The sequence below is a fragment of the Haliotis cracherodii genome, unplaced genomic scaffold, assembly GCF_022045235.1.
Source record: "Haliotis cracherodii isolate W230 unplaced genomic scaffold, xgHalCrac1.p SCAF_23, whole genome shotgun sequence".
Classification (NCBI taxonomy): domain Eukaryota; kingdom Metazoa; phylum Mollusca; class Gastropoda; order Lepetellida; family Haliotidae; genus Haliotis; species Haliotis cracherodii.
In genome coordinates this window covers 12,552,279-12,577,442 of record NW_027266279.1, presented here as the reverse complement: position 1 = coordinate 12,577,442, position 25,164 = coordinate 12,552,279, and the positions used below count along the sequence as shown (strand labels likewise).

Sequence of the window (25,164 nt, the reverse complement as noted above, 5' to 3'; positions counted from 1 at the left end):
TTCTCACACCACCAGCAAAATACCCTTGCCATCAAATTCAGTTTGACGAAGTCCAAATCCTTTCAACCAATCAGCAAGACTTCATCATAAGAACTCTCAGAAGGTATAGAAATCCAAACCTTGGATCAACAGAGATCAAGGGTATTCCATCTCGTCTGCTAATGAAGATCAAACAATAGACCTTCTATTATTTAGTTCCCTGTCAGTTTGTCACAACCTTTTTAATCCTCTTAATCCTTAACCTTACTGTACTTCTGTCTTTATTACCTGTGTGTTATTTTTACCGTACGTCTGGCTTCATCTAATTGTTGGTGTGCTATTTGTTATCTTTTACCTGTTGTCAATGTTAATCTGCTGCTCATCACAACATCTCATGCATACATACCTCTCTCCAAATCCATACTCACCTCCACTGAATGCTGTGTTGTGGTGTGTCAGCCAGAATTAACACACGCTTCAGTCTGTACACAGGTTGATACTAATTCATGTTTATACTATTAATTAGTAATCATAAAGCATCGTACATCACGTGATACTAGTAAATATGTTAATTCACGTCCAGTTCCCAGTTAAATCTACAGGTAACCAAGCTCTACACTCAACTTTATTTCAACGTTAAACGTGTAGTTTATCTGATGTTGCTACGTTAAAAACACTATATCAACCCTGTTTCAACACTGTCCATTTGATATTTGAAATTATGTTGAAATCTGAGTGTTTCAACTGCGAATTTTAATGAAATAAAGGAAATCAATATCTATTTATACGTTTTCTTACAATCGACAGATAAAATAACTTTAAAGAATTTTGATGCAATGATCGGAAGAATTGTATCTGAAACTATTTTATTAATATTTTTTCAATATCGTGTTATTTTAGTTGCAGCCCCCACCCTCGCGAAAACTTTGTGTTGACATAATATTATCAAACTAGAACTAATATCACTGTTAACGCGTCAAAGTCTGGCAATTATGATGTATGAATCCAATATATGTCAACTAAAGTCCATTTATCTGACCGTGGTTGATATAAATAATGGTGAGTTGTGCGATCTACCGATCACTTCACACACGATTTCGCCGAAATTAATGTAAACGATATTTAATGAAATTTTGAATGAAATAATTCATAAAAAAGGTTACAAACATAAGTTTAGATATAAAACGAACACATTTTACAAACAGACAGTGTAATTACATGATTACTTTGCGTACTTAAGTACGGATTTGTTGACATCGTATTTCCTGTGTAACGTCCTCGCGGAAATGTCTTTACGTTGGGAAAAAAACTTCATAACTTTTTATGGTGTGTTTAATGCGCTTACCCCTCCACACAGCTGTATTTTTTAAAAAGAAAGTGTGGATTATACTAAACAAAATACGTCTAATGCTATTTAAATTAATACCCTACTATTGTTAACAATATTCATTAACATCCGTAATGAGTGTGTCGTCAACAATGTGTTGTTCACTTGAATAATAGCTATTTCTTTTTCCAGTGTAATTTCAATACCGTATCTAGATGAGCATCATTAACCTATTGTTATAGTAGTCATAAACAGAGCCGACTGATCGACAGTTCATGGTAATCAACCGTAGTTCGTACGGAACTGTACATACATATAACTTAGAATTATTTCAGCTCGTCCATGATCGACCCAATAGAGTAATTACGATTTAATTAATTTTATTTTAATTAAGATATGCATTGCGACAGCTGGTATACTTGTACTGCATGTATGGGAGAGAATTAACAGAGCAGCTGTTTGCGGCATCTGCCGGTTGACTGACAAATCTACGAACACAGGCAAAAGGGGAATATAAGTTTGTATAGGAGAAGTGCAGTGTTGTCGCGATAATGAGTGAGTGAGTTGGGTTTAACGCCGCGTTTAACAGTATTCCGGTTATATCACGGCGTGTCAGCTTAAGTAAAGGATGTGAAGCCCTGGTGTCCCCCGCCGTGATATTGCTGGAATATTGCTAAAAGCGGCGTAAAACATTACTCAGTCAGTCAGATAAGGAAAGGAAAGCCCGAAGTGATGCAGGTCTCAGACGTTAAATACTTCCGTGACACCCACGAGCATGGGTATGGTGCTGACAAACCTAGAAACATAATCGGGGCGAATCGGGATTCGAACCCCAAATCATAGGTTTCTGGCGTGCCCAAGGGACGCAACTCTGCACAGCGAATCGTGACGCCTCAGACGACTCGGCCACCCATGCCCCCTCATGATGATAAGTAATAGTATGATCTTATAAAGTGCTGTCGATTGAAGAAGATGAACTAATTGATTGTGTTTATAACGCTCAGCTGTCAGCATTAACGATAACTATAACAAATAATAGTGAAAATAGTGAAAAACAATTCTGTGTTCTCTACCACATAACCAGATACTCTGATTCCGTGTTTGGTCCTGGATCAACTTTGATTGTTTTATATTTGTTACCGTCTATTTCTAACCTCTCCTAATAACATATCCAAATTATCCACAACTCTCTCTGTCAAGACTATGGGGGCACGGGTGGCCCAGTCGTCTGAGGCGCCGCGATTCGCTGTGCAGAGTTGCGCCCCTTGGGCACGCCAGAAACCTATGATTGTGGGTTCGAATCCCTGTTCGCCCCGATTGTGTTTCTAGGTTTGTCAGCACCAGCTCGTGGGTTTCACTGAGGTGGTAAACGTCTGAGACCTACATCACTTCGGGCTTTCCTCCCACATTAAGCTGACACGCCGTGATATGACTGGAATACTGTTAAAAGCGGCTTTAAACCCAACACACTCACTCACTCTCTGCCAGGACATGCCTACTCGTGTTGTATTGTATTGTGTATGTACGTTTATTTTCTTTCGATGTGTATAAGCTGGGCCACTCTTTGGATGACAATTGGAACAAGCCCCCCTCAGTGTAAAACTCTTAATGTTACAACCTTAACGTAAAAATCACTCTTAATGTAAAACATTTTACAGAAAGGGTTACGTGTTAACTGTTTATTTAAAATGTTTTACACAAGAGTAGCGCACGCAATCCTTAATGTAAAAGAATATTGTTTTACATTAAGTGTTAATATCGAGCATATCGCCCCTTAGCGTAAAAGAATCTTATAAACGAAGTTTGATCTGACATATAGGGTACTTTTAACTATTTTTACATTTTTCGGTTTCTTGTAATTATTCGTAATAGAATTTATTCTTCCTTCAACTTTGTGCATTTTCTCAGAAACTACAACTAGTAGAGCCATGGAACAGTTGTATATGCAGTGCGCCTTTCATATTCCAACTCCCTCTCAAAAACGACCACCTTGTTGTTTAAAGGTTTTCCTTTCGTCGTCATTACTAACATGTTATTTAGTCGATTTTTTCTCAACCTTGGTACATAGCGTATCTAAAGACAATATATAATATGACTTTATTTACGTTACTACCTTGCTTACAATCGGCCTGTGAAGTGCTGATTGGTCGATATTTAGAGATTTCGTTCAAAGTTGGTATTTACACACTGTGAAAAACGGTAAAAAAGATCAGGACTTTCATCAGGACCTCTTATATGAAACCTGCACATAACAACCAGGTGGTCGTTGTGGAGAGGGAACCGAAACTGACCAGTAATTTGCACTTCTGGACAAAGTAACGACCAATTAAACCTGTGAAGTTTCATGACTGTTTGATAATTATTATTTCATAGTAATAATCCGGGCGCGTGGCGGGTGGTGCGTTTGCCCACCATTGGCGATTTGTGTGACGTATGTCATCTTTGGGATGAAAATGACATATCTGATCATCAACCATGATGTGGAATTGTTTTCCCGACTCTGCACCTCCACGCTTATTGTGGCTGCTATTTTGCACAAATGCAATGCCTCTGGGTTTTTGTTTGAATCATGATTAAAATCTCAAAACAGGATAAACTATTTCTGTTTTCTTATTGTCAGAGGTGACTTCTTGCAAACCACATTCGTCTTTCCTAGGTTATATCATCAGGGTTTCAATGCAAACCCTCGCACGTCTTTGTAAAATATACAGGGGGTGTTTAACGTTTTTCTTTGCGTATATATTACACAGCATTTCATTATGACAGAGCCAAGGACACACATATACATTTCTTCTTATTCCTTTTCGTTTTTCAAGTCAGTTACATGATACACTTTCAATCCGTTAATCCGTATTTTCAGTTACGAAGTCTGTCGTCACCCCACACCCTAACCAAGGTTTCGTTCTGTAGGAAAACGTAAAGGGGATGATGGTGTAAATTTCTAATGTTTTGTCTTTTTGCTCTTGAAATTAGACGCCAGGCGGATTCCTAGTTGGAACTGGTCCAAAGCAACTTATTCTGTTGGTAATGCTGGCGACTTAATGGACCGAGTGGTCAGACTTGGTGATTTGTAATCGTTGCGCATAATATCAATCACTGGTTTGTATGCTTGAGCATTGCTCATCATTAATTCCTTCGCAAGTAGTGTATATCTTGGCATATATAAATGGTCTAACAAAGGCGACTTTTGTTTTATTTTACATTCAAGAGTAACCAATATTTTAGTTTTTATCTGTGTCCTATATTCCTGAAAACAATGTTTTGATCAAAAATCATATACTTGACAGAATCTTTAGTATGAAAACAAAATAACAAAAATCGTTAACAACATCGACCAAGTGGAGAAATTGTTCATTTTCATTACACACTCCATGTTGGTCACCTTATAATTCGTGTTGCATTGATGGTATCTGTTTACCGATTATTTGTTTCACAGCACGTCAATGGCATTTTTGCCCCCAAAATACTGGTAACGTCTTTGGCGGCGTATCTAGTGTTCCTCTACCAGTGTTTCTTTAACATGATCTATTGCGACATATTTATGTGATCTTTTGCCCTTGATGACGTCAAGCTCTATGTCGTCATGGTCGTTCCAAGGCTGTGTCTCACCACTGGCAAGAAAGGTGAAGATCAGTGCACCAGCCACCAGAAACCCCGCACATATGTACAACACTAGACGCCATTCCTCTGCAGTTTTCTGAGAAAAGAGGGTCTAAACAAGTTATGATGCTGAATATTTCATAATAAAGATGGTTGTGATGATAGTTTAGATGTGACTCGCAGTATGTTGGGCTATGTGAGGACTCTCATTTAATTCAGTTTGTTGCTTTACCCTGCAGACAGTGTGCTTATAGCGTTAAACAACAAACAAAAAATAAATAAAGAAAGTATTTCTATGTATGCCAGTCATAGTAGTTAGTAGCGTAGTTAATCTGTCATTTAGTTTGTTGTTTGTTTGTTTGTTTGTTGTTTAACGCCGCACTCAGAAGTATTCCAGCTGTATGACGGCGGTCTGTAAATAATCGAGACAAGACCGGAAAACCCATTAATTGACATCATTAGCATCAATCTACGCAGTTGGGATACGATGACATCCAGCGACCACCTGATCCCGTTAGTCGCCTCTCACACCAAGCATGTGTTGCTGAAAACTAATTCTAACCCGGAATCGTTATGATAATTATCGCTAGCAACTTAGTGAGTGAGTATGGTTTTACGCCGCTTTTAGCAATATTCCAGCAATATCATGGCGGGGGACACCAGAAATGGGCTTCACACATTGTACCCATGTCGGGAATCGAACCCGGGTCTTCGGTGTGACGAGCGAACGCTTTAACCACTAGGCTACCCGACCGCCCCGCTAGCAACCCTGCTGGGGTATCAGGCAGGTAGCAGAGGTATTGAGGTGTTTCTTGCTTTCATAGCACATATATCATGAGACTATATGCTATGTTTGCTTGCTTGGGGATGCCGGGTTAGAAAAGGTCCCAACTGTAGCCTATGTCTGTCGTAAAAGGCGATTAAGAGAAATACCGATGTCATCGTTCTCGGAAGGGGTAGGGGATGCTCATAAAACCAATCACTAATCACTGGTTCGTCTGGTCCGTCATACAGCTGGAATATTGTGCGAGTTAAACAACAAACAAATACTTACGTTAGGCGTGAGAGCCCCAGCTACTAGAGGGGCTATCATCCCCGGTACAGTAGCCACTGTGTTGGTAATTCCAAAGAGTACACCAGAGTACCTGCAAACATTGTGAAAACTAGCTTTAATTACAAACATGATCAATGACGAAAGATTGTATTTCTACATACGTTTGCGTACACTGACATGCCTATCTCTAAATATATTATGCAATGGTTTATATATTCGCTTTCTGAGAAAATATAATTTTATTCATTTCGTTTATGATTATAATCATTTCATATAATTTTCATCGCCCTATAGAATGTGGTTTTCGAGATTGGTTATTCCCTGCCTTTGACGTTCTGAATTCACTCGAAAAAGTAATTTGAGATGATATCAGTTTTAATAGATCAGCCCGACCTCAATTCAAAAGATATATATGAAATATATGTTTCCGGCAAAGGAATTGGTTTGGTTTGGTTTGTTGTTTAACGCCGCACTCAGCAATATTCAAGATATATGACGGCGGTCTTTAATAATCGAGTCTGGACCAGACAATCCAGTGATTGATATCATGAGCATCGATCCTCGAATTGGGATACCATGACATGCATCATCCACGTCAGCGAGCCTGACCACCGATCCCGTTAGTCGTCTCTTTTGACAAGCATGGTCGCCTTTTATGGCAAGCATGGGTTGCTGAAGACCTAATCATGATCAACCCCGGATCTTAACGGGCTTTCCGGCAAAGGAAGGCGTATACAGCTTCCCATAAGCATGAGAACGAGCTAAGTTTTCTATTTGGGTGGTAACGTACTTGGGGGCAATGTCGACGTGGTTAACCATGTATGCCCCCTTGCTGATTCCCATACACCCCACGGCGGCACACAGGAAGACGACTGCGACCATCCTGTTCTCGCAATTTATAAAGCCTGTCGCCACAAGGAAAACAGCAACTGACAGAAAGGCTGAAACATAAGTGAGTGAGTGAGTGGATTGTGTTTAACGCCGCTTAGAAAAGACTCTCAGTTATTTCACGTCATGTCAGAATTCAGTGGGTTGGTTGGTTTGTTGTTTAACGCCGCACTCAGCAATATTCCAGCTATATGACGGCGGTCTGTAAATTATCGAGTCTGGACCAGCCAATCCAGTGATTGATATGAGCATCGATCTACGCAATTGAGATACGATGACATGCATCAACCAAGTCAGCGAGCCTGGCCACCCGATCCCGTTAGTCGCCTCTTACGACAAGCAAAGTCGCCTTTTATGGCAAGCATGGGTTGCTGAAGACCTATTCTTGCCCGGATCTTCACGGGTCGAATTCAGTGGGAGTAAGGGGGGATTTGAGTCCAGGATGAAGACATTTGCCACTTTGGTTGAACCCAAGGCGCATGAGTACAGTGCTGACAAACCTAGAATCATAATCAGGGCGAATCTGGCACTCGATCATCAGATCCGTCAGAGTGAGTGTGTGAGTTTACGCCACTTTTAGCAATATTCCAGCAATATCACGGCGGGGGACACCAGAAATGGGCTTCACACATTGTAAGATCCGTCAGAATATACCTTCGTCTGGGTATAATTTCGTCAGGGTACAGCTGCCTCTTTGTAAAATAGTACACCATCAGGGTTCAACGTCGTTAAGGTACTATCGCGATGCTTTGAAAAATCTGGGTATAACGCCGACAGGGTAAAGGTCTACAACGCCCTCAGGAACAACACCGCAAAGGTGCAACATCGTCAGGAAACAACGAGTTCTGATTACAACGCTTTAACGCCGTCAGTGTACAAAACAGTAAGAATACAATGACGTATTAAAAGCCAATAATTTCATCGCGTTTTGTATTTATTTATTTTCTCTACTAATTCAACAAATAACGGACAAGCGAAGACGGTTTCACGACGCCAAAAAAAGCTGGAAAACACTGGGGCAAAATACTCTTTCCAAGCTTGAAACATACATTGTATGAACTGCCATTCCTCCCTCAGTGGCCACCAATTCCAATAGTCCAATTATACTTCCAGATGGCAATTCGGTGCTTTTGTTTACAATGGATCGTACAGAGAATAATCTGTGTGATCTGTGCACTGATTAAATCAATCATATTTTGGTTTTGGAAATTTTGGAACAAAACTAAAAAAAACATTTTAGTATTCATCCAGGTTTGTATGAATGTTCAGGACTGTAAGAGTTTAGCCAAGTCTAAGGTGTCCTACATGCAACGTGATGTGTGAAGTGTGGATGCAGCATTTTGGAGTGAGTGAGTGAGGTTTTACGCCGCTTTTAGCAATATTCCAGCAATATCACGGCGGGGGACACCAGAAATGGGCTTCACACATTACCCATGTCGGGAATCAAACCCGGGTCTTCGGCGTGACGAGCAAACGTTTTAACCACTAGGCTACCCGACCGCCCCCTTTGGAACAGAAAGTGTGCATTTTGGGATTTTGGAATTTGGTAATTCGCGTTAAAAAGAATCAGCTTTTTCACACGTTTCTTTAAGAATACCCGATCACCTGTATGGTGTCACCAGCGTGTGGTATCGCGTGTTTTTACGATATTGTGTCCTTTACACACATTATGGTGAAATAAACCTAATTTCCATTTAAAATGTACGAAAGCCTATTGGGGTCAAAATTGAAATATGGATCAGACACGAAAAGAAATTCGTTATATCGGAATAAAAGATTCGTTTTTCGGAAATAATTTCGGTATAACGGAAAAAAAATCGCTATTACGAAAATGGATTCGTTATTACGAAAATAGATTCGTTATACAGGCAAAAGATTCGTTATTACGGATATAATTTCGTTATAACGAATCTTTTTTTCGTAATATCGAATCTTTTCCCGTATTCTGTAATAACGAAAAATATTTCCGTAATTACGAATCTTTTGTTCGTAATAACATTTTTCTTTTCGTAAAAACGAATTTATCTTTGTTATAACGAATCTATTTTTCGTAATAACGAATCTTTTTTCCGTGATAACGAATTTCTTTTCGTGTCTATTCCATATTTCAAGTTTGACCCTTATAGGCTTTCGTAAAAACGGCATCATGCTACCATGGTCTGATTCTGCAATTGCCTGGATGTGTGAAAACACAGAAGATGATGAAGTAATCTGTTCTGCAGTCAATTTAGCATCGATTTACCCTTGAGTGTATTCTGAATGCTATAAGTTTCATACCAATCTGTTTAGCATACACATATACCTGCATTTTGCCAGATCTTCCTGACCTTCGTGGTACCGAGTCTGGTTCTGGCTCTCACCAAGTCAGCTAGTTGACCAGCCAGAACTGCCAACACCGAGTGACAGACATAGGGAAGGGAGGATATAACGCCGTTCTGTAAAAAACATCATGCGTATGTATTCCTTTGGATGTGAAAAGTAGTGCTGTGCAAGGTTAACTCGACATATTAATGAAATCAGTGTGACATATTACGCATGTCATCATGGGATTACGCTACCGATGGTTTGCCTGGCCCAGACCCAACCCCAACTATTTAATTAAGACCGCCGCAGAATAATGGTGGCCATGGCGAAAACCGCACACAAATAAAGTAAATAACGCCGAACTTCACGATGGTGGTCTGTAAATGTCTGATGCTATTCCCTATTTTGACTTTTACCATTGGTTCGCTTGTTTTTGCCTACAGACAAACAGATACGCGCGTGCGCGCACGTTGCTTTGAAAGTGCAATAATATAGAGTTGATATGAAATGAGGTTAAACGTCGTTGAAGATTATCGCAGTTATATTGCGACGGGCATGCACGTGCGTTTACATGTGTATGTGTGCGTGTGTGTGCGTGTGTGCGTGCGTGCGTGCGTGTGTTTGTGTGTGTGTGTGTGTGTGTGTGTGTGTGTGCGTGTGGCTACTTGTACTAGTCCCGACTAATGCCGGTTTTATAGTGCTATCCAACTGAGACACCATGCCGCTGTTTAACATACATTCTTCTCTCAGAAACTGTCGACTGACTACGAGTCTGCCAGTCCTTCTTTGTCCCCCTTTATGCCGAGCGCGAGGCATAGTAACAAAAAGTATCATCTGCTAATGTGTTTTAGTATGACAAGGACGGACATCGAACCCCTGACCTTCCACTCCAATAATCAAATAACCTTGAACCGATGTTAACCCCATTTCACATCACCTGTTAGACCATACCATACCATACCATACCATACCATACCATACCATACCAGCAGTATAAATGCAGTGAAAAAATGTTTTGTTCTCAGCACGCCCAGACATTTACCCATATAAAAAAAATACTTAATCACCAAAAGAGCGCTTATTGGGTAGAATACGATTATCATACTCCATGATTATTCCGGGTAAGAATTGATCCCCAGCAACCTATATGCTAGTCGGAGGAGGCGACGAAATGGATCGGGCTCGGTAAACTGGTTGCTTGTGTGTCGAGTGCGTGATCATGTTGCTCATAACACTCGATTATTTATTGGAATCGTCTTGAAGCAGAATATTGCATTAATCAACAAACAAACCTGGCGGATGTCGAACTTGAGAACTTCCTTCATGAAAGTAGGGAGGACAGTGATAAGTGTATAATTGGTCCAGTTGTTGCACATATGAGCCAGAATGATGGCCCAGAGAGGTCCAGACTTGGCCATAGCCAACCAGGGGGTAGATCGAGTCTGAAATACAGTGAGGACATACTTGTTACATGCAGTACATGTGAAGGCCAACGCCAGACACGATCGGGGAGTCACCCGAGTTATTTATATGTTTCCTTTAAATGGTACTCGAGTTAACACTGCGCATCATGATACAAAACAATATTGTCTAAACTGACAGCCTGTGGCGTACAGCGTGCTGCATTTCGGAGCGTCCATTGGTAAAATATATATTGCCATTTTATAGCAAAACTGGATTTGTACCTCTGTTGCAATGGGAGAATATTCAGAAAGGTTTACCTGCAGCAATACAGAATTCCATTCTTTTATCGACATATCAAGACAAATACGATTGGTCGAAGCATTGGATATAATCGCGAATCATCTCGACAATCTACGTATCATATTTAGTTTCTTCTGAATGTCTTCAATTACATTTCTGGATTGACTTTAAGTCCTTTGATGGCAACCTTGTGGAAACTAGAACATAAAATGGTCAGTCCCGAAATCCTTAAAAGCTAGATACAAAAACCCCCTTCTCAGTGGCTTAGTTCATCTTATGTAATTTATGCAGTGCATATAAGGTTATGCCATTCATTCTACCTTAATATTAGTCTTGTAGCCAATCTTCCTTTCGATGTATGCAATCTCCTTCTCAGATATGAATTTATGTTTGCGGGGATTGTCAGCTGACAACATCAGCCACAGACCAACCCACACCAAGTTTCCAGCACCTGTTGGGCAAGGTGTAACTTATTTCATCAGATGAACAGATAATGCGATTCTCCTGTTGTGAGTGAGTGAGTGAGTTGGGTTTAACGGCGCTTTTAACAGTATTCCAGTTATATAGCGACGTGTCGGCTTAATGTGGGAGGAAAGTCTCAGACGTTTACCACTTTGGTGAATACCATGAACACGGGTATTGTGCTGTCAAACCTTGAAACGTAATCGGGACGAACCATGATTCGATCCCACAGCAATAAGTTTCTGGCTTCATGATCTGTTGACTCCCATGGGAATTTTGTGTAACGCCACGGTCAGCAATATTTCAGCTATCTATCCTCAAAGTCCTGTGGAATCACACCTAAATGACATTTTTTATATTGTGTGATCTTCAATGACAAAGTATAACTGCAAGTAAAAATATATGCGATAAAAGAAAGAAAATAGTATTACGTTATCCTTTTCTCTTTTTGCCATTATTCTGACGACGACGACGACGACGACGACGATGACGTCGATGGCGATGATGCAGGTGGTGAAGATAATGATAGTGATGGTGTTGGTGATGATGATGACAATTTTGCCTGAGCAGCTTTCAAATGTTCATTGTCAAATATACTGAATAATCAATACTTTTCCACGCAACCGTATAAACAGACATTATTGTTGTTGGTTTCGTAAATGTATTGATGTGTGTATATTTTATTCAAAAAGCATCAGGCATACAAACCGAACACGTAGAATATGGAGCCCCAGCCGTTGTCAGATATATTGAATTCAATACTACACGTAAACAGTATAAACAACGATTCCAATTATTATTGTAGTTTTCGTAAATGTAAATGTTATTTAACCATACTTTAGGCATACAAACCGAACACGTAGAATATGGAGCCCCAGCCGTTGTCAAATCCGTTGGCACAGAGGTACCCGGACAGTGCAAATGCGACGATAGTGCCGACGTGAGGTCCTACAGAGAAGGTGAGACTGACGTCAGTACACAACATGTATTGGTTCCAGTTATATACACATGTGTCTGTATTCCCGCAGTGATTTGGTGTCTGCATATGGACCATCTGATTTTGTTCGTCATTTGTGTCAGACATGATGACAATGCATTCATTTTATCTGTAAATACCTTTTGAACATAGCATTTATTAGGATTAATTAGAGAAATAATGATTACAGTAACTCAGGCATACGCTCAAAAACAATAAACAATATATATATATATATATATATATATATATATATATATATATATATATATATATAGTTATATTTTAAATCATGTATTTCAAGGACAGGTCACATTTGCTATGTCTTGTTACCTGCATAGCAAACCGACATGAGTCTGCTTCTCTCGAGGGGTGGTGCCCATCTCCCCCATAGTGAATGTGTAGCGGGAAATGACACCCCCTGTGACATCCAAATAAAATGTAGACAATAATATCATTTTCTCACATTTAGCACGTAAAATTTAAGCATTATGGAATATTGATTTAATTCCGGATTCCGCGAGGTCCTCAGGACCCGAAATGGATCGGGTGGTGAGCTCACTGATTAATTGGCTATGACGAAAGAGATGGCTTCAACTTTCTAAGCAGCTCCAGCCTGTAGGATCTACATTTATCATCCAAAACTGGCTCCCACAGGAGATATCGCTTTGGTGAGATCAAGCGATCGCGATATCTACACTGTAGATATCACTGCAAGGAAATTACATCACAATGCTTTGCAGACCATTGTGATGTCATTGGTCACCATGACGTCACTATCAAATGACATCACTAATGGCTCTGCAACTGAAGCTGTTAGCAGTACTTTTTACACTTAAGACACTGCTTATTACTGTCTACAAACTGAAAAAGTTGGAAGAATGATGTTGGATGATAAATAAAATCTCATCTTCGTGTCTTTTGATATCATATATAATTTATCACACTATAAGTGGCAACAATCCTCAGCAAGCCTCGGAATTTGATGTAGGATGATAAAAAAATCTCGCCCGAGTGTCTTTTAATATCAAATATATCAACACTCGTTGAGAAAAGTGGAAAAAATCCAGGCATGCCTCGGAGTTTTCCCACTTTTATCAACTTGTGTTGATATATTTATTATCAAAAGACACTCGGGTGAGATTCTCTATTTCACAACGTCAATCGAGTATTCTCATTCTGAGAATATTTTAAAGAGTTTCATACGACTCTTGCATAAGTTGTTTGATCAGATTTGATTCAATACCTTTTTAAGGCTTTCAAATTTTTATGCACCATCGTGTCTGCTTTTAGCAATAATAATTCTGAATAATAATTCATAATAATTTCATTAGGATTTTGAAAATGATGTCACATTTTTTTTTATCGGTTTTCTGAGGCCTTCATCATTTAACATAAACATGTAAGATATACACTGTATGTCAGATAAGGGACGCAGAAACTCACCGCTGCAAATCCTATGATGAATCTCACTGCATACAAAACATACACATTCAGACGTGCACTGACAGGAGTGAGAATGGTCCCAAGTCCGTTCACAAACATCCCAAGTCCCCACACCCGGCGAGCCCCGTATCGTCCTGCTAACCATCCTCCGGGTATTTGAGTGAAAATGTAGCCATAAAAGTACATGGCGAGAATACGAGACCTGGTGGGCTTGTCCCAGTCGAACTCTCCTCTCTGGAACACAACCACTGGCAGTATGAATAAATGTGTATAGGAATCCTACCCTCAGTTAGTGCAAACTATAGGGGCGGTCGGGTAGCCTAGTGGTTAAAGCGTTCGCTCGTCACGCCGAAAACCCGGGTTCAATTCCCAACATGGGTACGACGTGTGAAGCCCATTTCTTGTGTTCCCCGCCGTGATATTGCTGGAATATTGCATAAAGCTGCGTAAAACCTCACTCACTCCACTAGTACAAACTATATTTTTTGTTTAAAAAAACAGTCTATGATGAAGTCATATATGTTCAACTCTGATACCACAAGCGCATTTGTCGTCTAAGGCGCCGCGATTCGCTGTGCAGAGTTGCGTCCCTTGGGCACGCTATAGCTAGAAACCTATGATTGTGGGTTTGAATCCCGGTTCGCCCCGATTATGTTTCTAGGTTTGTCAGCACCATACCCGTGCTCGTGGGTTTTCACCGAAGTGGTAAACGTCCGAGACCTGCATCACTTCGGGCTTACCTCCCACATTAAGCTGACACGCCGTGATATAACTGGAATACTGTTTATCACTCACTCACAAGAACATATAAGTGCTAATTACATACTTCAGAGACGTCTATTTGATATTTTGGGGGTCAGAAATAACAGCTATCCCCTGCCATGGGGCACATTAGAATTGTGTTTGTTCATATAGTAGTGAATATAAACTATAAAAAAGATTCATATAAAGTCTTAAGAAGAGATAGGAACTAGCGTCATCAGAAAAAAATGATTAAATGTGAAATTGATACACACAAAAGGCCCCATCTCTGGAAAACATAATTTATGGCACCAGTTCTCGAACTCAGTCTTGATACGTATCTCTTAGAAAGGCCAACTTCAGTAGTTTAAGAGAAAACTTGTCCCCACTGCACTTATCCCCACTGCACAAATAACATGGATCAAGGGCCGTAACTGTGTATGGTCAAAAACTGAAACATGATGTGGCAAGGGAAATAACTCTGTTTAAAATTAATTTACGGCTCCAATTTTCGAACGGTCTTGACAAGTGTCTCATAGATAAGCATGCGCAGTTTCATTTATGTAACGTCCGTAGTTTACCATTTCACACCATATGCACAAAGTTGAAAGCAAGGAGCAAGGGCCATAGCATAATAAAATGAATTTTAAACACCAAGTTTCCTACTCATTTAAGATCATGACCAGTAAGATCAGTGTGTAAAAGTGTATTTCTTTAACATGGGAGAAAATTAGTCCTCTTTGAGAAGCGGACGGACGAACTTCAAGGGGGGGGGGGGGGGGGGGGGAGGGAAACAAGTTGATCAAGAAAATGCTGGAAAAATACATTTTAGAAAAAAAGTATTTACAAATAATGTTTGAGTTGCAGGTCCATCCAGAATTGTTTCTCTAGGCAGTGACAGAAAATATATATTCTATCTCATAGAAAAGTCCCATTCCTATTCACTTTAAGGAAAGTTATTATTATATAAAGAAGCATGTAAATTCATCTATTGAAATAACACATCGCCAACAAGATTCTCGATAATCTGCAGAATATCACATATTTACCTGCACTTCATGTATCATAAAAAAACGTAATTATTAAAAACATAATTTGGTCAAAAGGGAATGTTTATGCCATAAATGGGTGTACGTTCACTTAAATACATTTATCAAACAAACAAACCAGAAGATTATAATACAATCAAACAATTACGACACTGGCTTGGAGATTAAGAAATAGTCTACCTGTACAGTTGAGGCAGCCTGTTCCAGTATGCCGCATGCTTCATCTACTACATTAAACGACTTCGACGTGCTTCCAGTGCTGTTGTCAACTGATGTGATGTTGGACGTCGACGACCGCACCATGCAGATGATGGCCACGCTGATGTTGACACGGGTGGCGTACAGAAACACAAAACCAAAGAAGGACACGTAGGCCAGGATCCATCGTCTAGCGAATGGGCTCACTGCATGGAAACATGAATCAATTTGAACATTATTGGTGGCGTGTTAAGCAGGAATACAGATTGTCATATTTGTACCCAATGTCACCTTCACTTCTGAGTATCGACCCGTGAAGATCCGGGGTAGAATATGTCTTCAGCAACCCCTGCTTGCCGTAAAAGGCGACTATGCTTCTCGTAAGAGGCGACTAACGGGATCGGGTGGTCAGGCTCGCTGACTTGGATGATGCATGTCATCGTATCCCAATTGCATGGATCGATGCTCATGATCTAAAACACTGGACTGTCTGGTCCAGACTCGATTAATTGAAGACCGCCGTCATGTAGCTGGTATCTTGCTGAGTGCGGCGTAAAACAACAAACAAACAAAACAAAACAATAACTTCTGAGTATCACCACAACCACGTTTTTACTAAAGTGAGTGAGTATGGTTTTACGCCGCTTTTAGCAATATTCCACCAATATGACGGCGGGGGACACCAGAAATGGGCTTCACACATTGTACCCATGTCGGGAATCGAACCCGGGTTTTCGGCGTGACGAGCGAACGCTTTAACCACTGGAGCTACCCGACCACCCGTTTTTACTAACAAACAATACAAAACTTGTACACTCTACAATCATCCATCACCATTGAATCAATTCGGCCACTATGAGGTGTAGTGCTATTTTAAACGAGAGTGTCAAACGGCCTGTTTTCAACGAGAGGGATGGAAGTGAGTGCTCTGACCAATGACCGCCCAGATTAGACAGCAGAAACAGCAGTTGTTTTGTCGTTGTTGTTTTTTAAACCCCAATTCAATTCCAAGCCAAGACACATTTTTCACTATCTTTTTCACATTTGTTTTTTATTTAAACACTCTGACAAAATACAGTAAACTCACCTTACACGTGTGATTTCCTAAAGAAAACAGCGGCAGTCCAAACACACTTACATTCTACATACAAAATTCGTCCAACTTTGTCGTATTAACATACTTGTATGACTAGACGCAAAACGCATGTTGGTTGTGATTTCATACATATTTGGTAAATGTTTCATTCGATTTAAAATATCAATGTATTTATCCCTTGACCTCCCGTCATGGCACGGGTTCAATCAAATTAAACATTTTCAACAGTCCAGATGTTCGCTTCTTGAATTGACACAAAAGCCATCGGCCGACTGCAAATAGGAGAATTATCTTTGGGCGTAGCCAGGTTTTTCCACGTAGCACCAAATACCAGTACAAGACTGTGGAACCGTTATCAGAGACACGGGACAACACGGGGCATTCCCAGATCCGGTCGACCACGTGTCACTACTCCAGCACAGGACAGATTCATACGGCTACGTCACTTTCGTGAAAGAACCATCTCGGCCACTTCTACACAGTACAGCAATACAGGATTGCCTAGGATACCAGCCCAGACACTTACGAACCTTTTACGCGCTGAGTGAGTTAGTGAGTTTGGTTTTCCGCCGCTTTTAGCAATATTCCAGCAATATCACGGCTGGGGACACCAGAAATGGGAATCGAACCCGAGTCTTCGGCGTGACGAGCGAACGCTTTAACCACTAGGCTACCCGACCGCCCCCTTTTACGCGATGAAGGTATTTGCGCAAGACGACCAGTTCGAGGAGTCATTTTGACTTGTATCGTCGGCTGCGACGGCAATGGTTTCATTGTCACAGAGGATGGCCACGACTGCGATGGAGACAAGTTTGGTGAAGTGACGAGTCACGATTTATGCTTCGCCGTGCGGATGGTAGACGTTGTGTTTACAGGCGTCGCGGGGAAAGTTATGCACGAAACTGCCTACAGGAAGTGGACAGATTTGGTGGTGATAGTGCGATGATGTGGGCAGCAATCTTCAAATTATGCAACAAGCGAACGTCGTTTTCCAACAAGATAACGCCCGAACTCTCATGGCAAGACTAACAACAGCCTTCTTCTGGAATCACAACATCCAAGTCCTGCCATGGCCCCAAGGTCTCCAGACTTAAACCAAATCGAACATTTATACGATGCACGGGCTCAACGACCGCGAGCACGTCAACAACAGCCACAGGACCTCCGACAGTTGGCACCACAAGCACTGCAGGCAGAGTGGGCGAACATTCCCCAGGCCACAATTCGGGATCTGCTTGCAATCCATGTGACGACAATGCCAGTCACTTTTGGACTCTGATGGTGGCCATACAAGATTTTGAGAACAGATGACCTTCACCTTGAAAATCTACTGCCATATGGATCCTGATTTAACGACATTGATGAACAAAGGATTACCAATGTTAAACAATCGATTAGCATCTGTTGATTATTTATATGATATATAAAATATACATCTAAAATCACTTTTGCGGTTTTTCTTGCAGAGTATATTTACTGGACACTGGTGACAATCGTTAACTTAGACGAACCCTCTTCTTTTTTATACGAAAAGAAGCGAGACAATGACATCACCTTTTTCATCCTCCTCCTTTCCCGAGTCCCTTTCAATAAAAGATTGCATTGGGTATCCGCTGGCGATTCCACAAGTCTGTTGTAAGTTAATAATCACAGGAGGAATTACCCTGTACACGTGAAAGAAACATGAATCTTTGCTGTTGTCAAACAGATGCTAAGGCACACACGTCTTAGACACGGACGCAGTGCCGCATTAACTCGTTTCGTGATATCCATAATCGCCTTGACAGTTGTGTGGCTGCCTGTTACTCAATTACACAAACGATCCCACATTAATGCCCTACAAGTTAGATAGTGCTCATATGTATTTAGATACTTTAGTGGATAATATGGTGGTTGGTTAACATAGTTGCACTGACAATATCAAACTTCCAACGTCAACCATAAGAGATAGTTGATATACTTTATTTGACGATGACGCAACAGTCGTGTAGTTCACATCAGAGATTCCATCTTCCCGAGGCAAGGGAATTAACTGACTAAAAGTCCAGTTTCCACCCTTGCTGAAAGAGGCTGGAATTATGGAGTTACATTTTGGCTTGACTAACGAGTCTATGCATAGTCCATTCAAAATCGCGCAACGAAATCAACATCCGGTTCATAAACAACATGGCGACATGTTCTTAATCAAGGTGATTAGTGTAGATCAAGTGATTTGATGCATTTTGCAGGGTAAGACCCGTTATAGTTATTATAAAGATCTTGATTAGCGATTGGATCGTCTTGTCTGGGCGCCGCCATTTTGTTCAAAGCAAATGCAAGTGATATGAGAGGTGGAATATGACTGGTCAATAAGGACATAGAAGGGACATAACTCATAACAGCCATTGGTGGCGCTACGATCTAGCCTCGTAATTCCGGCCTAGTTCGACAAGGATGGAAACTGGACTCTACAGTCAGTTAAATCCCCAGCCTCGGGAAGATGTAGAGGTTCATTCTTATGTTGTACATCAGTTCTAACTTTGAGAATGTCAGGCTGTTTAATAGTGTGTGCAGTCTACATAATACATACACTAGATTTGTTTGTTGGTGACGGTGTCACTAAACAACATTTCCAGTTTGATGACCCTACAGTTCCTCACTACCATAGTGTTGCCAGCTCTGGCCAATTTGGTACTTAACGTTTGATACGATCAGCTGCACTTGGAGCCCCTCACAACAAACTAAATGAAGGCAAGCATGGATACAGTTTGTTTTGTAAAGAGAGGCGCATATTGTGTATTGTGATCAAATCTAGGAAATACCAGTTTAATACAAATGTGTGTGTGTGTGTGTGTGTGTGTGTGTGTGTGTGTGTGTGTGTGTGTGTGTGTGTGTGTGTGTGTGTGACAAAACATGCAAACAAATGAGTTGGTAACAGTTTGGAAATATCTGTACACTCAGTATATCTGATATCCTGTACACAAACAACTGGACACAACTTCCAACGAGATATGAAGAGGGGGAACTAACTTTCCATGCCGTCTTTTTTATGATATTATTAAACCGAGGACTGGGTTAGTCTAGTGGTTAAAGCGTTCGCTCGTCACGCCGAAGACCCGGGTTCGATTCCCCTCATGGGTACAATGTGTGAAGCCAATTTATATGGTGTCCCCCTGTGATATTACTGGAATATTGTTAAAAGCGGCCTCTGTCGAAATTGCTTAGTTTATCTAAGATACTGCTTGGACACAATTGCTATTTTCAGAAGCTATCATTTAGGTCTAGATAGGGGGAAAGGCTGAGCGACTTGAATATTCAACTTTGTGAATTGCTTATCATGTACCATTCCCCAACTACGCCAACCTGTTGACATCATCTGATATTTTGAATCTCTCTTAAGCATACAGACGTGAGTATACATGTACATCTACCAAATGAAAGAAACATTAAGCACTTACTCTGTTCACGTTTCCCTAAGAAATGAAAACTTCGGGTGTTATCTCGTGACATTGTTATCCAGAAATAGCCGCCTGAAACCGCCTCATGAACTCTGCAGATCCATGCCTAAACAGGATACTGTTTGGGGGTATCTTTCGATAGCTTTTCACGGTCACTGAGAGACATTATTTTGAATCTAGCATACTCAAACAGGACCAGAGTGATATAGATTGTGCATTTGACAAGTTTGTGGACAGTGTTTCATGTGAAATACCCATAAGAAGAGTGCCTTGTAGATCACAGTTTGGAACTATAAAGCGTCGTAATTGTAAACAATCGAGCTATCTACTCTGGAGTGAGTGAGTGAGTTGGTTTTAACGCCCCTTTTAACAATATTCTAGTTATATCACGGCGTGTCAGCTTAATGTGGGAGGAAAGCCCGAAGTGATGCAGGTCTCAGACGTTTACCACTTCGGTGAAACCCACGAGCACGGGTATGGTGCGGACAAACCTAGAAACATAATCGGGGCGAATCGGGATTCGAACCCACAATCATAGGTTTCTGGCGTGCCCAAGGGACGCAACTCCGCACAGCGACTCGCGGCGCCTTAGACGAGTGGGCCACCCGTGTCCCCTATCTACTCTGGAACAATATTTGCCCAGCAGGCAAGCTCTGGTTTTAATGTCTTGGGTCGAGGAAACCTGTCTACGTCGATAACGTACGAACTTGCACAGACAAGTCCAGAAGGAGAAAGATAGGAAAGGTGGGAGTAGGCTTTAACAGCAAAATGTTTTCCCATGCAAGCCAAACTGAGTAAGGGAGATAATTCTATGGATATACAACTCCTAAATTGATTCTGTTATTATGTCTTAAAGTCGAGCACCTGGCACCACTGATCGATTGAAGCACTAATAAAATATAATGTATTTACAAATCTGAATGTTATCTGATGTAAATCTGATCTGTTAATATTTGATGATTGTGTCAAAGGAAAAACCTATATAATGTGTACATAAATCATGATTGGATCCAAGAGAAAGGCTTTATAATGTGTACATATTTTATGATTGGATTCTTGAGAAATATCTATATGATAAGAGAAACAAGTAATTATATATATACGTATATATTTGAAAACAGCGAGATAAGAGACGCCTGTATAATGTGTACATGTTTTATGATTGGATTCTTGAGAAATATCTTAGACTATATGATTTGTCTATATTTCATTATTAGAGCCAAGAGAAACATGTATTGCATGAACATATTTGAAAACTAAATGACTAGAAAAACCTATGTAATGTGTACATATTTCAAGATTGGGTTCTTGAGAAAACCCACATTATGTGTACATATGTAATGATTGGAGCCCAGAGAAATGCCTGTCATGTGTGCATATTTAAAGATTTAGTGTCAAGAGAAACCTACATGTACATAATGTGTGTATATTTTTATGATTAGTTCCAAGAGTAGCTTGTTTAATGTGAACACATTTGAAGACTAAATAACAATCGAAACCTTTATAACGTCAAGGCAAACACAATTTGGATCCAAGGGAAAACTTTTATAATGTGTTCCTATTTCCTGATTGGATCCAAGAAAATATCTATACAATGTAAACGTATTTCATGATTAGATTCAAGAGAAAACCTGTATAATATCTACATATTGAAGGAGCCACGCTTGACCTAGTCGTCTACGGCTGAGCACGCCAGAAACCTATGATCGCGAGTTCGAATCTCGGTTCGCCCCGATGTGTTTTCTAGGTTTGTCAGCACCATCCCGGTGCTCGTGTCTTTCACCAAAGTGGCTTTCCTCACACATTAAGCCGATGTATCATGATAAACTTAACTGTTCAAAGTGACGTTAAACTGAACTCACTCACTCATGAATGGAAAAAAACAACAGGTAGTGTGTTTGCACACTGGAAGACTTAGAGAAACGTATATAATGTGTTTATATTTCATGATTGGATTCTTGAGAAACGTATTATGTGATCTTATTTGAAGACTTAATTATTAGAGAGACATATAACATGTTCATATTTCATTGGTTCCAAGAAAAAACATGTGTTATGTTACCTTATTTGGTTAGTAAATGACAAGATAAAACCTTTGTAATGTGTAAATATTTCATGAGTGAGTGAGTATGGTTTTACGCCGCTTTAAGCAATATTCCAGCAATATCACGGCGGGGGACACCGGAAATGGGCTTCACACAATGTACCCATGTCGGGAATCGAACCCGGGTCTTCGGCGTGACGAGCGAACGCTTTAACCACTTGGCTACCCGACCGCCCCAAATATTTCATGATATGCTCCTTGTGGAAACGTATATAATGTGTATGTAACTGGAGCCTAGAGAAATGTGAGTTATGTCTCCATATTTGAAGATTTAAAGTCACGAGAAACCAACATGTATATACGGTGTACATATTTCATGATTGTATCCAAGACCAAATATATTGTGTGAACATATGTGAAGATTTAATGACAAGAGAAATCAATAGAACACGAACACATAATGATTTCATAAATGAAACATAGAGAAACGTGTAATATGAAGATATTTGAAGATTTAGAGAATAGAGAAACTTATATAATGTGTCAATATTTTATGACTGGAACCATGGGAAAACCTTAAATTTCTTGTGTACATATAGTAAAGTACGGTTATAACGACCTCAAAGGGACTACTTATATATCCGTCAGTTCGTTTTAAGCGTGTTCGTTATAACCGTAGTTTACTGTATGTATGTTTGGATCCTTGGAAACCAGTACAACATGGTAATATTTCGTGATTGAATTCATGCGAAAACCTATACAACTTTCATGATTGAAACCTATAGAAACATATTATGTAAGCATATTTGAAGATTTGAAGTTGAGAGAAACCTATATAATGTGTGCATGTTTCATTACTGCACCCATGAGAAAGCCTATATTATGTGTTCATTTTTCCCGATTGGTTCCAAGAGAAACGTGTGTTATATGAACACATTTGAAGACGTAAGGGCTAGAGAAAGAATGTAGTAGGTACATATTTTATAATTGGTTCCAAGAGCAACATGTATGTGAACATATATTCAACTATAAAATAGGGGTTCAAGGGGAAGAAAATCCCAGTTCAGTTACCAATCAGAAAAACAAAGTCCACAATTGTAGCAAATGTCATATTTGGGATAACACTTTCTTTGTAAAGTAAAAATTCTCGTAACTTTATAAGTAATTTGATGGCATAATTTATATATGTATTATTGTCTATATATGTGTGTTTTGATTTGAGTTGAGTATAGTAATATGTATTTTGTAATGTATTTTCAAATGAAAGAACAGAGAGAACACGTATCTTTGATGAGGCACATGCCTTTATGTACCGGTTGTTTCATTGTAGTCATTGAAAAACCTATGTCATGTTATTATGTACTTAATGTAAGATGTAATCACACAAACGTAAAATACACAACTTCCAATTCTGTGACATTTAAATTTTCATTTTTTTGGTTCAGTTTAAGACTTTATATTAAATGTTACTATTGTTTTTTCTTTATATAAAATGTGCCATCAGGATATATCCTGATACTTTGTATGTATTACCAACGAAAGCAATAAATGCTTGGCATATACCAGTATATATTCATATTGTGTTAACACTGTGTGGGGCTGACACTTCAGAAACGACCCACTGTATTGATTGTTGCTTGAGGCAACTGATTTGGATCGGGTGACATGGCTGATTGCAGTTCTCGACGCCGTGAATCGTGGCTCATTTTTGTCAAATACTGGTTGGTCTTGTGAAGACTCGATTAATTATAGGCAGCTTTTACATAGTTTGAATAATGCTTACTGTGGCTTTGAAGAACATTCACTCCGTCACAAGTATCCGTCTTGTTACCACACCAAGTATAAGTGAACACCGTAGCTATGCCAGGTTAGGATTGGTTCTGAGCAACTTATACTGGTCGTATGATGCGACCAAGTGGATTCGGTTGACAGACTCGGTGACTTTGTTGATTTGGGTTTGCTCGTACCCCAACGGCGTCAGACGTTGCTCATAATATAAATCACTGGTCTGTCTGGTACAGATTCGGTTACATGCAGGCGATGCGGTAAAGCTTGAGTGAGTGAGTGAGTGAGTGAGTGAGTTGGGTTTAACGCCGTTTTTAACAGTATTCCAGTTATATCACGGCGTGTCAGCTTAATGTGGGAGGAAAGCCCGAAGTGATGCAGGTCTCAGACGTTTACCTCTTCGGTGAAACCCACAAGCATGGGTATGGTGCGGACAAACCTAGAAACAACATCGGGGCGAACCGGGATTCGAACCCACAATCATAGGTTTCTGGCGTGCCCAAGGGACGCAACTCTGCACAACTCAGTCAGTACATGTCTCGTTACCTCACCCAGTATAGAGTGAACTGGGTTTCATCGTTTACTAATTTTGCAGCGATATCAGGACGGATCACACAAAGCATTACTTGAATTATGTCCATGTAGCAATCAAACCTAATCTCCTAACGTAGTATGAAGACTAAGGGCTTTAACCACTTGGCCCCTACTGACGCAGAGTGTAGGATATGAGTGTCCATATCTGTCGCTCATGATGAGATGTGTCTGCGCAGACATTGCTATGAAAACAACCAAAGAGACATTAACTGCATTGAGCTAAACCATACCATGGCGCTAAGCCATCGATCTGCCTTGAAGCACCTATTAGGGAAGTGGGTGACGAAAAACTAAAGAAACTTCAGCAAATTTGACGCATCAGTGACAAAATTATGGAATACTGTAAGGGACATTCTCGTGTTTTGGGCATATTTAGCTTGTTTCCAAAGGTCGAGATCGCGAGAATGTCCCTTACAGTTTTCCATACAAAATGATGTCTGATGCAATTCACTATTTTGACTTGTACCATATGTTCCCGTG

The 25,164-nt window shown here is 40.2% G+C and overlaps 1 protein-coding gene across 1 annotated transcript; it reads right to left on the bottom strand.

Annotated features, from left to right (window-relative positions):
* Window positions 1-4,548: 4,548 nt before the first annotated feature.
* On the bottom strand, window positions 4,549-20,293 carry LOC139471752 (sialin-like). Its single transcript, XM_071254234.1, has 12 exons — window positions 20,262-20,293; window positions 18,379-18,454; window positions 15,711-15,934; window positions 13,741-13,974; window positions 12,628-12,715; window positions 12,171-12,266; window positions 11,177-11,307; window positions 10,445-10,594; window positions 9,151-9,283; window positions 6,751-6,901; window positions 5,961-6,051; window positions 4,549-5,003 (listed from the first exon to the last, which is right to left on the bottom strand). Exons 2-12 carry the CDS (start codon window positions 18,425-18,427, stop codon window positions 4,797-4,799), a joined length of 1,554 nt encoding a protein of 517 aa, XP_071110335.1. The 5' UTR covers window positions 18,428-18,454; window positions 20,262-20,293; the 3' UTR covers window positions 4,549-4,796.
* Between the last annotated feature and the right edge of the window lie 4,871 nt (window positions 20,294-25,164).

Bases quoted from the DNA above. Each gene is read 5' to 3' on its own strand.
- LOC139471752 (XM_071254234.1), bottom strand. From the start codon at position 18,427: ATGCAATCTTTTATTGAAAGGGACTCGGGAAAGGAGGAGGATGAAAAA. The intron at 11,308-12,170 runs GTTTGTATGCCT...CTTGCCCAACAG, and splicing joins CTCCATATTCTACGTGTTCG to GTGCTGGAAACTTGGTGTGG. The intron at 5,004-5,960 runs GTAAGTATTTGT...CTCTTTTCTCAG, and splicing joins CTGGGGCTCTCACGCCTAAC to AAAACTGCAGAGGAATGGCG.